Source organism: Brienomyrus brachyistius, chromosome 25 (genome assembly GCF_023856365.1).
Source record: "Brienomyrus brachyistius isolate T26 chromosome 25, BBRACH_0.4, whole genome shotgun sequence".
Classification (NCBI taxonomy): Eukaryota; Metazoa; Chordata; class Actinopteri; order Osteoglossiformes; family Mormyridae; genus Brienomyrus; species Brienomyrus brachyistius.
In genome coordinates this window covers 9,404,519-9,421,432 of record NC_064557.1, presented here as the reverse complement: position 1 = coordinate 9,421,432, position 16,914 = coordinate 9,404,519, and the positions used below count along the sequence as shown (strand labels likewise).

Below are 16,914 nucleotides of genomic sequence, written 5' to 3'. Positions count from 1 at the left end.
GTCATGCAAGTTGCATGTGCGACACCGGCCTGCGCACAGGAGAAATGCATGCTTCCCGTATTGACTTTGCAGGAATTTCTGTTTCTCAGGTGTTCGCTGGAATTGCTCCAAATGAATTTTATCAGCAGTTGCAGTCTAGATTTATAATTTAGTGGAAAAGCAGGTGGCAGTTTGTTCACATTCAGGTAACTGGGGAAATCAGGTGTTTCGCTTGGATGGGGGGGGCTGGATCCAGCAGAGGACCCTTTAGACAGATTCAGACTGGTGGTTTAGAAGCTGCGGGGAGATGCCAGCCTGCGCCCATAAAGTGTAAACCGCTTCACAGATATGCCCAGTAGTCATAGAACAGTAGTTTTGGACGCAGTGTGCGGGTTAGAGACAGCGTGGTTAGTAGTGTTTTCTACACGTGCAAAAAAAATAGAAGTGTAACGCACACGCATGCTAAACATTTGATAGATAGATACTTTATGGATCCCGAAGGAAATTTAGGTACCCAGTAGCTTGCATGCAGTAGTTTGTGAACACGTCTAAAGCAGTCAAATAGCACGGTACATTTCACAGATAATCTTGTTGATTTTTTTGGGTGTGTATGCAGCTCTCTCTACCGCCCATTTTTGCTCTATAGTCCCACGTCAGCCTTGCAGGGTCAGGTAGGACCTCTGAGAAGCTCACCTCCCCCTGATATTTGTTTACACAGCGCCTGATTCTACTTGTCTTTCTCCATTCCGGTTATTCTAACATCTACGCAGTAAAAGTGTAATTATGCTCCCACAATGGAAAGTTGCCACGTCAAGCGGGACGAATGACACGGCAGCAAGATGTAGGGGGCAAACGATTTTTTTGCTAAAGACAATCTAGATTTGTGGGGTGGGAATTTCTGGCGCATAACGAAAACAAACTATTTATTGAATCGCTTTCATATGTAATAGCATAACAGCCAAGTATTTAGTCTTATTCACTCATCCAGTTTGTCACTGGCAGGTTGATCCTCAATGTGAGAAATTAGTACATTTTTGTTTACTCTTGGAAAATAAATTTACGTAAGTGGAGTAACAATGTGAATTTTTGGGAAGTGCCAAAATAAAATGACTTTTAGTGACAAACCTGACAAAGTTTGGAATAACATCTTTCTGATGTTGCTGCCATCTAGTGTTAATAAACCGTAACTACAAAAACGATACATAATACTCTATGATCAGTGCACGAAGGTCGCCTGAAAACCCTAATCCAAGTTCTGACATGCCTTTGACTCCTGATTTATGCTTATTGCATATGACAGGTTAGCTTAAAATATTGCAAAGGTATAACCTACTATAAGGCAGCTCCTATAATTGTGATAAAACCCAAAGCACTTTCATATAAGTATAGCGATGTGACTTGTGTTTGCTTGCTTTGAAATACCTCTTGTAAATGACTACCGTCTCATTTATTGGAATGCAGTTGACAAACATCACCACTAGAGGGAGTAGAGGATCACTAATAAACGTAAGATCCTTCAACATTAATGTGAAATGTAGCAGAATTGTTAGTTGTCGCTGATAATCATAGACACGCGTGTAATTACAGTCACTCGGTCACCAAGAACAACAACCCTCATTCCTAACACTGAAATAAAAACACACCACTTGCTAACATATTACAGCATGTTTATTTCATTTTACATTATTTGCTTGTTAAAAAAACACAAAACAAAACTATAAAACATTTCTTATCCTAATATTTTTTTGCATGATAGATAACTATTCATTTGCTGACAGTTCGTTTTGGACACTGGCTATTTTACTGGTTCTCTCAAAATCGTGTTTTTCACCATTTATTTTAATGTCTCGCATTGTCCAGTACTATTACAGCTAGCTGATGTAAAATAACAAAAAAACAAACAGGGAAATAAATAGACAAACAAACAGAAATAAACAAAATTATATAGACAAATTAAGTCAGATCACTCAAAGGGAACTTGCTGTAATTCCTAAGAACATGAAGTCAGCGTTGTATCGATGTTCCTGCTTTTATCACATGTCAGATCTCCATTGTGCTACTAACCCGACTTCGGCTGTAATGCAGTGTCCATGTGTCTGTACTCCCGCATTCCCGCACTGACCAGCCAGGCGAGGTGGGCCTTGTCATTCCCGCATCCTGCAGCTGCTCCCTGTTGGCCAGGCCTCGCCCGAAGCCCGTCTGGGTCGGCCCAACTCCGTGGTGCCCCCTCCCCATTCGGCATTAGGGGGAGCCGGTCTGGGGTGGGGGTCCGAAAGGAGTGGGAGCGTCTCAAAACCCGAATAGCACCGGGGTCCCAGGGACGCCCGGCCTGGCTCTCACCGGCGGCTCGCTGCACGGGCCGAGCCTAGGAGCTGGTTGGGCTCTCGAACTTGTCCAGGACGGTGGCGTTGATGTGGCGGAAGAGCCAACGCTGTGTCGCTGACTCGGGGTCACAGGCGCTCATGAAGACCCGCTTATCACGGGGGCTGCAGTCCATGCAGCCGCTGCTCATCAGATGGTACAGAGACTTATCCTACAGTCCAGGAAGATGGGGACCGGCGTGACCAGAGCGCCGCCAACAGGATAATCCCCCCGCCCTTATCACACACCCACCCCCGCACCCACCACAGATTACAACCACCAAGGTGGGAAAGGTTTTTATCGAGTGGGCTGCATTGTGCAGCATGGAACCAGTGCTATAATCAAAAGAGAAAGCCTGGTGCATAGAGACCGTGGCCGAGGAGCCAGCTACTGTGGGACACGCTGCAAATACACAGTCCGTGACTGTTCGCATGTACGAGCTCATGTTTCGGCCTGTAGGATTATACTGCTGTTCACTGGTATCGTCACTGCCACCAGGGGGCACTGTCGGAACACTTACCTTCCTGTAACGCCAGTGCTGGTTGCCCTTCATGCCGTGACAGTCGTACAGCGTTACGGCGCTGCTCTGTGACACGGCGTCGAAGCAGAACTTCCGGGTGTGCAGCGGGTCCCCGGGCCTGATGTCCTCCCTCCAGCCAAAGGTGAAGATCTGACAGATGGGTGGCGCTTTTGTGAGATCCTGGTTCTTAAGATGGTGACTGTCCCCACCAGAGGTCCAGTTCACACAGGACGTCCATGAGGTTTTACTCCTCACCGACCGAATCCCCAGCAGCCCCTAGGGTATTATGGGAGAGGTACGTACCTGCTCGTGGGCCCAGGTCCGCTCGGCCCGCTCCTGCAGGCAGGCTTCCAGGCGCAGCTCACTCCCCGTGGCCCCGTGCTTGCTGTCGATGCAGAGGCCCGTGGCCACGTTCCGGATCTGTGGGCGGACACGGCAGGTCATGCTGGGCTCGCTCCGCCCACGTGCGGTGTGAACACACTGCCAAGCGGATCACCGCCCCCCCCCCCCCCCCCAGACCTTCTGGACCTTGGGACACCTGAAGGTTATTGGGAAATGCTGGGGGGGGGGCACGCTGAGCACGCTGCAGGGTCCAAGCAAAGGTGGGGAACAACTCCCTTCCCATCATGCACCACACCCCGAGAGACAAATAATTCCATTTCCTGCTGTCAGATCTATAAAACAAACATTTTACTTATGCGTTGTTATAGTCAACAGATTTGTCCTTTATCCAAAACTGCTCTCTATGGAAAGAGCTGTATATGTATACAGAAAGGAATGTAACCATATGGCGGTGAGTTCGGTCCCTTATCTGTGGTTTGACGCCTCTAACCCCCTAACCGCTACGTTAGCTGCTCCCTCGCTATGAAGACATATCACACAGCACCGGTGAGCATCCAGCCTGACGTTTCTTTCTTTGTTCCGGAATGATCCACAGTTACGGAGCCTGATGTTAAGCGTCCACACTTCACAGCCACTGCGCTTCTCATTTGCAGAACTCTACCGCTCTCTTGCTGTAATGAAACACCTGCCCTTATCGTCAGAGAACAAAACAGATCATAAAAGGAAAATAATTACATATTACATTTAGCTCCAGTTCATTTTTATTCATTGTAATATTTTTTTTCCCTGAACTCTTACTTTCCTAATCTTTGGGCTCCTTCTCTTGTACCAGGCCTTCTTGACCTCCTCCTCTCTTTCCATCCTCTGCCTCGCTCTGCCTCTCCTGTGACTCCATCCTCTCCCCGTGTTTTGGCCAATGGATGAAATATTTTGGACAATTGATTTGACATTTTCCATGCCCTGGCAAACAGGGAGCACTGGATATAGGCTATCCCTCCCCGGCATTTCTGTACCTCCAGCAATTTCGTTCCATTTCCCGAATCCCCTGCCTTTATGTGGCCTAAACACAGAGCACAGCTTTCAGCAAACTGAAAGCCTCTCCGGGGCTTTTCTTCAGACGGAGATCTTTTATTAAAACTAGAGATGCTGCCCGCAACCCCAGATTTAATCAACTCACACACAAGGTCTACCCCTATCAGCAAAGAAAATGTGAAATGTTTCATTCAACATGCTACAAAAAATGTATATAAAACCACACGACACACACCAGTATTACACTCCAGCTGAATCCTGTTTTCTTTTGTTTGTTTTTATAAAATTCAGCCTTCAAAAAATATAGTGCAGGAACTGAATTTCTACACCCAAGGGACAGAGTTGCCGCGCCCCTATATATACAGTTTCCACGGAAATGGAGAAAACAGGAAGCTGCAAAAGGAAGCGTTTGGACTGGTCTGGGGTGTATTCAGTCCTGAACGCTATAGACGCACCCGCTGAAAACCCCGCGGAGATGTTGACGAGCCCTTATTTATGTGTCTGGTCCCCTTCTCGACGCTGTGCTGGGCCGCTCTGCCGAATGCCCAATGAGGTCCCCTTTTATTGTCCCATACATCAGGGCCGTCGGCACGGCGACGGGGCCCACGGCGACGGAGTCGAGATATGAAGCTGTCAGCCTGACAGTGAAATTACTGCCGTCGTCTGGGCAGAAGGAGAAGTGCGGTGAGTGTGATCCCCCTCCCCCCCCCCCCCCCCCCCCGCCCCCAGGGGATACTCTCAGAGATACGCACTCCACTCCGCTTTAACTATCAATTTCCCCTCTGAATGCACGTGGGCTGGATGAGCGAAGCCCTTCAGAGTCGGGCACCCATAAATAGAGGGGCCACATGGGGATGATCTGGGGCCCAGGGGGCCCCTGGCCAAGGAGCTAATAAATCCAAGATGAGCAGGAGGGCGCTTCTTCGCATGACGACTCTGCTGACCTCCGTGGTCCCATACAAGCTCATACAGCCTCTTCAAGTTAGAAGAAGACACGTCACCTGGCAAAATCATCCCGCAGGGCAGGACGTCTGGATCGGCTGCACGGTCGAAAGCGGTCAGACAGGGGCAGTGGGGTAACGGGGCCGCTTGTTACCTGGCTCTCCGTCGCGGTAATGGCTGCCTACAGCTTGCTTTTCAGCGCCACCTGCACTACATGGGGCCTGTAATCCTCTTTGAGGCCGAGTGTAATCTGCATTTCACGCTCCTGAGGTTACGCATCGTGCCGTAAGCATGCCACTGCTGTTCCTTAGATGCTGACTGTCAGTGTCCCTCCCACTCCCCGCCTTCACAGGAAGTCCCGCCTCCCTATGGGTCCTGAGGGACGGGTGGGCCGGCCAATGGGCCGCCAGCGGGCTCACCTCCCCCCAGGCGGCAGGCGGAGGCTCCACGGGGGGGTAGTACTTGGGTATGTCCCAGGCCACGGTCTCCATGTACCACCGGAAATCCTTGCACTTGAGCTGCTTGCGCAGGGCTTTCTGGGCCGTCAGGTCACCGGTGGATAGGTGCCGGTATTCCGGCCGGCGCTGGTAGATGTACTCGGTGTACTCATCCATCCACGTCTCCGCCACCCGCTTCAGGTTCTGTCGGGGGGGGACAGAAAAGGACACTGCAGCACATCAAATCGATCTCACTTATTTCACTTAAACCGTCTCAAAAACAGGCCGGCGCATCCTTAAACCCGCACGGCAACTCAGTTGGATCCTGCGTGGGCTGCGCTTTGTGCCGGCACCCTTACTCTGGCCAGGCTGGTTCCGGAGGGCACTTTATACGGGACGTACTTCCTGTAGATGTGCCCCACCCTGGAGCAAGGCACGTCATACATACTGCCCCCGCACATCCACACCTGGGGGGGAATGGAAGTCAGTGTTAATGATGCCATCTGAGTGGAGGCTTTATAGCAACCAGCAAAAATCAAAATGTTATGATGCCACAGTGATCCACAGACATAAACACTGACGCTGATATTGTTTGAGGTGAACTTAGGCGAACTTAGTGCGAGCCGAATTAGCAGGATGGAAATAGAATGAATTATTTACTTGAATAATGAAGCCAGTGAGACTGCTGTCTCTATACCCAGGCTTTATATGTTTCTCATGCTAAAATATGCTTTCGGAGTGAATGGCAGCTGGGCGCCGTACACATCACAAACACTGACATGGTGCTGGCTAACCTGGTAGAACTAGCATCAGCCCTGAGATGTGGATGACCGGGACGTCAGACAAGCTAATTGATTACAATCTAATGCCTGTAAGCGGATTGCGGATCGCTAACATGCCGTGCTGGTGTTCCCCCTACTTTTCTCTCTCTCTCTCTCTCTCTCTCTCTCTCTCGAACCTGTGTGGATCGCTAACGTAAGTTAGCGGCTACAGCTACATGCAGCACGGCTGCCAGCACTAAGACGCATTCATTTTTGGGTCTGCTTTTAATGGGCTGGCTGCGGCTACGCTGCTATTAGCTTATGAATGTGGCCGCTAACCTGGGAAATGCGGCGTTCTGTCTTGCTATCAGTCTTCTTACGGACAAGCTGCTATCCCCAGTGGTGACACTGTTTGCTGTAGACCTTATTGGCTGTTACCTGTTATCCATACCCAGATCAGACTGGCGGACACACCAACAGTGCCGTCTAATGTGCAGTTAGGGAAATCACTCAATTTGAGAGTCGGGCTCCCAGCTATGGAGTCCAATCCAAGCCCCCAAAGAACTCTATTACTGGTTAGATCAGGGGTCTCCAACTGTGGTCCTGGAGACCTACTATCCAGTAGGTTTTCTATCCTTCCCGGCTTCTGATGAACCACACCAGCTCTCAGGCAAATACCAGGAACAGGTGTGGCTCATCAGAAGCTGGGAAGGATAGAAAAACTTCTGGATAGTAGCTGGAGACCCCTGGGTTAGATAATCTATCCATCCATTTTCAATACCTGCTTGTGCCATGCAAAAATAATAATGATGAAAACAAAATACAATATTTTACAGCCAACCGGTATACTACTACCTACGTTAGTAAAGTGCAGCGATCATTATTTTGAGGACAAGAGAATTGTGGGTGAAATTGTGGGGCTATTGAACTGGGATTCGCTAAAGGACCACATCACAATGTTTCTGTGAAGGACTAAAGAGGGAGAAACAGTGAACCCACCAATTGGTCCCCGGCACCGTTTTTGTTGTTGCCATGGAGCCCAGTGCGGAGCGAACGACGCGCACAGTGACAGACGGTGGGAAGGTAATGAAACGGGAGAGGATGTTGCCGCTGCCGCACACAATAACCAGACACCTCCTCCACACCCAGATAACAAACAGAGTCAGCCCTGAGACGAGGACGATGAAGGCGTCAGACAAGCTAATTAATTTTGAAACGGAGTCCAACTGGTGGGCTTTCAGCTCTCACTGAAGGCAACGTGGAAAGGACGAGGGGAAAATCACCACTGGGATGCGCATCAGGACAGCGGTGGAACTGGATCAACACTTTAAACGCTGTAGGGTAGGGCGTCTGATCCGCGGCAAGTAGGACTAAGCGTGCAGTGAATAGGCAGACAGGACAAGGCCCAGCGCGAACGCAGACAGCGTTTTCACTCACCTTGAATGATATCTCGTACTGCTCCCCTCCCCAGATTTCCAGGCCCATATCGTAGCCTCCCAGTTCCCAGAACCACTCCCGGTTGACGGCGAAGAGGCCCCCGGCCATCACTGGAGATCTGGAGATTAGAGGATGGGGGGACGGCTTAGAGAGTGAGAATCTGACATCAGTGCAGCTCCCGACGTTGCATTAGCTGGCGGCCAAGCTTTCGGAACACGGCAGCGAAATCGCCGGCTACTGTTTATGCAGCCGGCTGCTCCTTGTTACTCTCAGATGAAAATGCTGCCCCCCCCCAAAAGGTTCGCCGTGGTGTTGTGGCCACACGGATGCCACTTCCTAGGCTGGCAACCACGCCAAATGTTTATTTTAATTCTTTCTGACTTGGGCATTTTTGTAGGAGGTGACGCGAGAGCATCAGCATCATGGGAATTTATAAATGAGAAGCTGGGAAGGAGGGATGAGGAGTAGAGTTGGACGGCAGATCCCCCCCTATAACAGCACAGCTTCGAGCATCGAGGGACATGCATGCTGTAGTACCGCGAGCATTATTACGCTCAACATTATTAACACATATAATGTTAGTATTTCTGTACTGTTTGGTGCTCAGATCATTACGATGCAGAAGGAAAAGGCTGCATGATATACAGGCCTCCTTTAGGTACTTGGTCATCCTCTGTGGGGGGGGGGGGGGGACTGAGGTGTTCATAGGTAGGGAAACAATGGGAAGAAAAACAGAGGTTTTTGTAAAACCAGGAAAAATGTGTTTGTGGGGACGGATTGCAGGCCATGCGATGCCTCGCAATAGGCCTTGTATATTAGGCCCCCCACTGTTTAATACACAGCTAAGGTAGCCCCCCCTCCCCCAGTATGGGCCACAGAAATGTCTCTCCACTTCAGACCAACCCAGATTTTGCACCCAGCGCTTGGTCCTGATTTTCGCTAGTTATCGATTTGTTTGGTTCTTTCCTTTAGAGAGCCACCTGGACCGGGTGCAAATGAAGGCATTCAGGCAGGATGACATCACATTCCAACACAACTGCCTCACGTGGCAGTGGTGGCTTAATGGTTAGGGATGCACACCTGTAATCAAAAGAATCCCTGACCAGCAAGATACCACTGGGGTACCCTGAGCAAGCCGCCCCCTGCTATGTCAGCTGACATATTGGTTAACTGCAGAGGACAAATTTTGTTGTTGTGTGCTGTGTCAACAATGACCACTGATCACTATATGACCACTGATCACTATATGACCACTGATCACTATATGACCAATGATTTACCTGGGCGGGTTTATGGATTTCTTTCTTTTTGCAGCTTCCTCCAGACACAGCTGCACAGTGTTTACTTTTACTTGCAGAATTATAATCACCATATATCAGAAAAGTCTATTTCAAGGTCAGATAACAAGCAAGTTAGCCCGGTAGAGGTAGCTATCATAAGAGAGATGGAAGAGATGGCTAACATAATTAGCTTTGCAGGGATGGCTATCATAGTTAGCCTGGAAGAGATGGCTAACATAATTAGCTTTGCAGGGATGGCTATCATAGTTAGCCTGGAAGAGGTGGCTAACTTAATTACCCTTGCAGGGATGGCTATCATAGTTAGCCTGGAAGAGGTGGCTAACTTAATTACCCTTGCAGGGATGGCTATCATAGTTAGCCTGGAAGAGGTGGCTAACTTAATTACCCTTGCAGGGATGGCTATCATAGTTAGCCTGGAAGAGATGGCTAACATAATTAGCCTTGCAGGGATGGCTATCACAGCTAGCCTGGAAGAGATGGCTAACATAATTAGCCTTGTAGGGATTGCTATCATAGTTAACCTGGACGAGATGGCTAACATAATTAGCCTTGCAGGGATGGCTATCATAGTTAGCCTGGAAGAGGTGGCTAACACAATTAGCCTTGCAGGGATGGCTATCATAGTTAGCCTGGAAGAGGTGGCTAACATAATTAGCCTTGTAGGGATTGCTATCATAGTTAACCTGGAAGAGATGGCTAACATAATTAGCCTTGCAGGGATGGCTATCAGAGTTAGCCTGGAAGAGGTGGCTAACTTAATTACCCTTGCAGGGATGGCTATCATAGTTAGCCTGAAAGAGATGGCTAACATAATTAGCCTTGTAGGGATTGCTATCATAGTTAACCTGGAAGAGATGGCTAACATAATTAGCCTTGCAGGGATGACTATCATAGCTAGCCTGGAAGAGATGGCTAACATAATTAGCCTTGCAGGGATGGCTATCAGAGTTAGCCTGGACAGGACGGGTAACAGTCAGCCTGCTAAAAGTAGCTTTAACAGAAAGCTTGACACAATTTCCCGATCAGATTGACACAGTCAACTTCCTTTTGTTCCTCATGCTCTGAGTGAGGAAAGCTGGTTAATGGTGTTTATTTTAAGAAATAAACTCAGCTAATTTCATAATACTGGGGAAAATTATATGGATGAGAGTGCCGGACTAATTTTCAGGGAAAGAGGTGATTTTACTTGTCTCCATGACGACCCCAACCATTTCCGATTGGTACCCCCACTTGGTGCATTTTTCCTCGACTCGTGTCCCGTCCGTCTCGCCGACTGGAGGGATTTGACGCTCTGCGGAGTCTCTTGTCTTTTGAGCGTTAAGTATCTCACTTTATCGCTTATTATAATTTCTCTCTCATCAGAACCTAAAAGACGTGTGACCCGGCTAGCGGCCATAAGAGGGAGCCGCGGATCTTCAATGAACGTCAGGGGCCCCGGACCTTAAGTGGTAGGCATGGAAACGCAGCGATGCGGTGTCGACAGTGTGGGGGGGGGGGGGGGGACCGGGTGTGGGAGGTATGAACGAAGACCGTGCGGTACTAAGACCTGGAGGAATTTCTGAGCGGTAGGAGTTATGTTTTGCCGCACCCCAATCCATTCTTCAGCCCAATTAGAGCTCCGGGAGCCCCTGGTCCGGCTAGGCGGCCTCGTTAATTCACTTCACAGCATCAGGCCCAGCCTGCTCCATTAGCGGGGACTGGCCAGGATATATTTGGACGCTGCCTTTAGCGGCGACGGACCCGGAGCGCTTGGCACTTCTCACTGCGCCCTTGACAGCATATATCAAGCAAATTCAAAAGGGAGAAAAAAAAACATTTTATAGCAGGGATAAAAGACCGATATCCGCCTTGAACTTTTCTCCGGCTTATTTTTAGTGCCTCCGCAGGTGTTTTCATTGAAGGCGACACATCCTACTTTGTTTAAACATAGCCTGTGGCTTTTTTTTTTTTCCCAAGGCATTTATTTATCGAAGCAATCTGAGTTAAGTACCTTGTTCGAGGGCGGAAGCACACGGGCTTGTACCTGCACTCTCGCACTGGTGAATTCGCTTCTTTAACCTTTTCCTCTTTTCCCGTCGCCGGAATGCATAATTAAGGCTCGGCTGTGCGGGGAGCGAGGGCGGCGGCACTCGTGATGAAGAATGCAGGCCCCCAAAGCGGTTTGGAAAGGCTTCATTGTGGAAAGTTGTGCCGTAGCTTAGGAAACTGCGAGAGCTTGGCAGCTGTGAAATTCCCGGTCTGGATTAAGAAGCGTGATGTTCTTCTGGCCGGACTTGTGACGAGTGGCTTAATGACACGCTGGTAGATGAATAGGGGGACACACCTGGACACATCTGCCGTCCTGGGTCTCCCCGACCTTCATGCTGATCTCAGTTAACATTTGGAGTCGCAGTGCAGGCGGGAATGAAGCCCGCGTCCCATGTCACTCCCCCTGTGCCGATGAAGGGGTCGTGAAGTGTACAGAGCCCACAGTCTGCTCACCAGCCCCCTAGATCATGTTGGAAGGGGCCGCGGACGGAGAAGAGCAGAGGGCAACAAAATCAATTTGCTCTGCAGTAATCCTCTCTGGTCTGGTCCCTTCCAATCTAATAAAATACTGAAATATAGCTGCTGACTCAATTAAGGAAGGTAATAGGGAAGCCAGCTCTTCACTGGCGGCCCGCCGGCCGGCACCCGGGCAGGCACTGGTTAATCTGGGAGCTCTGGTTGCATGGATCCGTATCCTTGGCAGCGCATCCCATGGTTTCGGATAAATAACTGCCCAAAAACACAAACCGGTCTCAGATGAAAGAGGATGACTATAATTAGCCAGTAATTTAGCCGTGGATTTACCGCTTGCAGGGGGGGGGGGGGGGGGACGGCTAAACGCATCAACGCAATAGGCGGGCTTAGCCGCATTCTGAGTCAAAGGGATTGGCTGACCCATGTGTCAATCCAAGCACCAATAGATAGAGGGTTAGGGAGCAACAGGCCTCAACTGTTCATGTTGTCAAATTCCCGCCTCGTCTCATGGTCACAGCTTGAAATTTAGCCCTAATGAGCTAAACTTCCTGGCTTTCAACCTGCGGCCCACAGATCCCAGCGCCTCCGTTTCAACTTCTTTAAAAAGACACCAGCGGCTAAGGGATCAGCCAGAGGTACCAAACACCAACAGGAATCGATTCTGGGGTCCGGCAATGGGCTTCAAATATTAAAGAACTCCTCAAGGTCTTGCAGCAAAAGGCCACATGAAATAATGCGCTGAGATGTAGAGGGAGAGATCAATTCTGCCTGTTGACACCTACATCTCGGCTGAAACGTCCAACAGTCCATTGGAAAGGTCTTTAGCCAGCAGCTAAGAAGGTAGGAAACAGAAAGAATGGCAGAAAAAGGAGACCAGGAATGGTTATTCCCGGAAGCATGGTGTTGGTCCGATTCCAATCAGTTCGAAGGACCCAGGAAACGAAAAAAATCACATTTTACACATTCTGCCGGCCAGTGTATCAAATAGCATAATTAGCCTCGGTCTCACTGGAGTTCCAGCTTTGGCTGGTCAGCCTTTCCCCATGCCTGTACTTAACGAGCTGGGGGGGGCGGGGGGATCATCCACTCACTGAGGCCCGTCCAAATCACGCCCGTTCTGCCGCGGTCTCCCCCCCGGAAGCATCGCAGAGGATTGTTTTGATGTTAATCTCACGTCCAGCGTCATCCCTCGCTAAGTTACACCACAAGCGAACGTTTGGACTAGCAGCATGTTAATAAGACGCGTGTGGGTGGCCATGTTGGACGCGCCGTAGCGAAACAAAATTCCCTGCTAATTTAGCGTTTTTATTCTATTTAAGGGCTTCACATTTCACGCTGACAGACTGTCTGTTGACAGATATAAGTCTATGGAGTATTGCAGGCTAATTGAGAAGTCAGAACAGTAATGGTCCCGTGTTATTTCGTAAAAAGCTGCGTAAATTATTCTGATGGGTAAATAGCTTTTTATCCATCAAAATATCAGTGACCCCATTTGTGAGGGCTAATTTTCTGGTTAAGAGTTTTCACCCCTCTCTGAATCCCTCTCGTGTCTCTAGCTTTTGGGAACAGGGTTGTTTTGTATCGCAAACGTCCACCATCTGTCAGGGCGTTCGGTAAATTGGGCAATTGGGCAAACGCAGAACCGCACTGCTGGGGTGAAGCAGAGTGCTAAAGGGCCACAGTGCCTGACTCCCACAATCCTCTGGGCCAGAGTGGCCGCAAAGGGACTTGCAGTGATTTTCCTGTTTAAAAAAAAAAAAGCACTTTCTCAAAGTTTTAGATGTTCCAGCTTGGCTATTTGTCACATTTCCTGCGCTGAATTTATCGTTAAATGTAAAAAGGAGTACAGCGATCTCGTCGCTGCTTTCAAACACCGACACCTCTAGCTGGCACTTTGGAGTGATCGATGAGCTCCACTTTTAACTCGAAGGGCTGATGCGTTTAATGCAACCAAGGGCAGCCGGAACCCGCAGGTCAGACACAAATGACGGGAGACACAGGGAGAAGCTCGCCTGGCAGTTTCGGCCTGCGGACATTCGTCACGGTCCTGCGCAAGATCCTGAGGATGAGCTTGTGGTTCATGCATGTTTTCATTCTGTCTCCTTAAAGCTCCGCGTGGAGAACCAAGGGCATGTCTGACAGATTATGATTAAAACATGAGGATGTTCTCCACAAGAGCAGAAAAGGGGAGAAAAAAAGACAAAAGGAGAAACCCGACAGTCCTCTCTGCGAATAATTCAAGGTCGGTTATAACAGAGAGGGGCAAATATAAATGAATAAATCTACTCTTCTCCACCATTCTGCACAACTGACATCTGCGCTCATATATCTTTGTGAGCTGACTAATGTTTGTCCAGCAGGGGGCGATGTTAAACCAGCGATGGCTGTAATACGGGCCCGGGCCATCGTTGGCTCTGCGCGGGGTTAATGCGATTTCATTAGGAGGCCAGGACCCTCTGGAAAATGCTCTGTAGCAAAACACTCCCCCCCCCCCCCCCCCCCCCCCCCCCCGCCTTGGATACATCATCCCGTATTCATTAGCGCTCCGGCAAGCGTCCGCAAAGATCCGCCCCTCCCTTCGCTGGATAAGTCATTTTACAAATGAGCTCTGATCCAAACGGAGGATCCACTTTCATCTTGTACCAGACGCTAAGATCTATATTAAGGCATCCTTACCGGGATTCTCCTTGCATAATAAGGCGCGCAGGTGCGGAGGTTATTCTAAGGGCGGAACTGGAAGACCTTCTAAACGTCCTTCAGAGGGGTGGTGCCATCGCACTCATCATTTAAAGGCCCCAAATCCGACACCCGCCGCCGTGAATCCTGATAAGTCTCTGGATGTGGGAGGGTACAGTAAATCTACACCTTCAACTGCTTTGTTCTAGATAAAGAAGTAAGTCAGTAAACTTGGTAGACTTTTTTGGGCCAAGCTGCTCGAACCAGTCCACTGTCCTCCTCTCAAGTAGCTCGCTGGAGGTGCTTCTCCTTATCTGCTGTGGACCGGTGGCGGGGGGGGGGGGGGGGTTCAGGTGCAGGCTGGACAAAACCGCTTTGACTGTGAGGAAGCCCCTATGCACGCTCTCCCCATGCCAGGGTAGGGGGCCCGCAGATGGTAGGGGGTTCTCTTGGCAGCGTTTTGGCCCCGGGGCAAACCTGTGGACATGACTCGTTCAAGGTAGCTGGGGGGGGATGGGGGGAGGAGTGGGGGTGGCGTGTTGGATCATTGTCTCCTGTCTGGCAGGACGCGGAACATATGCAGCTGATACCTAGAACCATGTTGCTATGCCACGGGGAACTTGAGGATAAAGCACCGTAGTACAAAGAACGCCGAGGCCTTTAAATTGTCCACTTCCCTTAATTATTCTTCATCTTCCGCTCTGTAAGAAATATCTCTGCTGGTCTCTGCTGGTGTTACACAGAGCAGAGGAAGCAGCTCTATTGATTTTTTGCAAAACACTCCCCTGTGAATCCGGCGGTTTCTTTCCCCGCGCCGCACACAGAGGACGGCACTGCAGACGTGGGCTGAGTCACATCTCCGCATGCGGGTGACTCGGGACCAAGACAGATCCAATCGGAAGACTTCCCAGGCGGAGGCATGAATGGGCCGCAAAAGTGCCGACTGGAGGGAGAGCGGCAGGCAGGGGGCCCCGACAGGAGGAACAGGACACAGGAGGACTGGCAAAAATCGGTGGTAATCAGAACGGACACAGGGGGCGCCCTCTGTGCCTGTCGATGTCACAGCGCCAAAACACACATCGCAAACTCCGTCAGAAATACGGCTGTGAACATAACCGAACAAAACAGATTTACCAGAACCATCCGCTTTAACGATCCGGTAAGGTGATGCTCAAAACCGCGGTTGAAAATGCAAGAAAATTTGCATACAAAAGCAAAACGTTAATCCCAAAAAAAACACACAACTGCAAGAGCGAGAGGACAATGTCAGAACCGCGACCAGAAAGGGGATAAAACGGCGGCATTTACATTGCGCTGAATCCCATCTCGGGGAGGAGCAGTATTTTGGTGCATTTTTCTTTGGGGGTCGATGACATGTCTGGGGGGCGCTGAGAAGCAGAAGGTGCCGGAAGCGAAAGCTGTGACAGTGCATGCGGGCGTGGAGCCCATGGTGGGGCGGTACCTACGGGTAGGGCTCGCTGGGGTCAGCACCCTGCAGCTCTGGCGGGATTGGGATGCGCTTGTAGTACATCTCCCAGTCAAAGGCCCCCCGCATAGCGTCCCCCGCCTGCGCCTCGTAGCCGAAGTGGTTGTGGTCGATGACGTCGATCATGGGACAGACGATGGTCCGCGGGTTCTGGGCGATCTGGTCTGGAAGCGCAGGGGGGAAAAGTGAGAGGAAATTAATAATTTGACTCAAAGTGTGGAGCCGCAGGGCAGTTGTTTGATACAATCGCCTGAAATCTGACACTCCCCCCCCTCCCCCCGCCCAAATTCCACACCCCTGTGGATTCCAGCACCCCCCCACAGGCATCTGAAGCTCAGCCCCGTGCGGCTGGTCAGCGATCAGAAACAATCAGGGAACTCTGGAGTAGCTTTGGCCCTCCGGGGAGAATGACCCCCCCCCCCCCCCCCCCCAAACACCTCCGCACCCCTCCTCTCCTGGAGCTTCGGGAATTTCAGGATGGCACTTATGGTCATGGTGGGGAGGGGGCGGTGGGGGTATCAGGATGCAGACCGGAGAGGAACAAAACGAAGGACAGAAAACTGAAAGGAAAACAAACAGACGGGAATGAAGACGGCGGCGTCCATGACAGATTCCAAATGGAAGCAATTCAAACCCAATCAAGTCGGGGAGTGGAGAGCAGGACAACAGACAGCCAAAGGAGGACATAAAACCCCCCCAGGGGGTCGATTTTACCCTGGAACCAAAGACTCTGCCCTTATGTATCACCCTGACAGCAAGCAGGCACAAGCCCAGAACTTAACCCTAATTACACAAAAGCGTGACGAGCATTTGTATCGTTTTCAATGCCATTTCCTTCAGATCTTAACTTCAGATATAAAGCCCTCATTTCTTGCTGTCGATACTCAATCTCAGCGGCCTCCGCATGCTGGGATAAGAACCTCAGACTATCCGGGTCCTGCGACTTCCCCCTGATACTGGCGGCCTGAACGCTACCCCGGGGGGGGGGGGGGGGGATAATCTGATCCCGTCCAATATCCGGCACTTCTGAAATATTCATCGGAGGTGCTCACTGGGGCGTGACGTCTCTGTATGTTTCGTGCTTTTTTTTTCGCTTTTGATTCCCAGGGTTGTCGCTAAGTAGCCCGGAACGTCGGCC

General features: G+C 50.2%; 1 protein-coding gene across 1 annotated transcript in view; it reads right to left on the bottom strand.

Annotated features, from left to right (window-relative positions):
• Nucleotides 1–1,648: 1,648 nt before the first annotated feature.
• The window catches only part of galntl6 (polypeptide N-acetylgalactosaminyltransferase like 6), a 98,996-nt gene continuing 83,730 nt past the window's right edge, over nucleotides 1,649–16,914 (bottom strand). The window contains exons 7-13 of the mRNA XM_048996545.1: nucleotides 15,757–15,940; nucleotides 7,812–7,929; nucleotides 5,973–6,080; nucleotides 5,596–5,817; nucleotides 3,164–3,280; nucleotides 2,861–3,010; nucleotides 1,649–2,512 (exon numbers count right to left, since the gene is read on the bottom strand). Of these exons, the coding sequence (XP_048852502.1) occupies nucleotides 2,345–2,512; nucleotides 2,861–3,010; nucleotides 3,164–3,280; nucleotides 5,596–5,817; nucleotides 5,973–6,080; nucleotides 7,812–7,929; nucleotides 15,757–15,940 (1,067 nt within the window). The 3' untranslated portion in view covers nucleotides 1,649–2,344. The remainder of the gene's footprint in view (nucleotides 2,513–2,860; nucleotides 3,011–3,163; nucleotides 3,281–5,595; nucleotides 5,818–5,972; nucleotides 6,081–7,811; nucleotides 7,930–15,756; nucleotides 15,941–16,914) is intronic.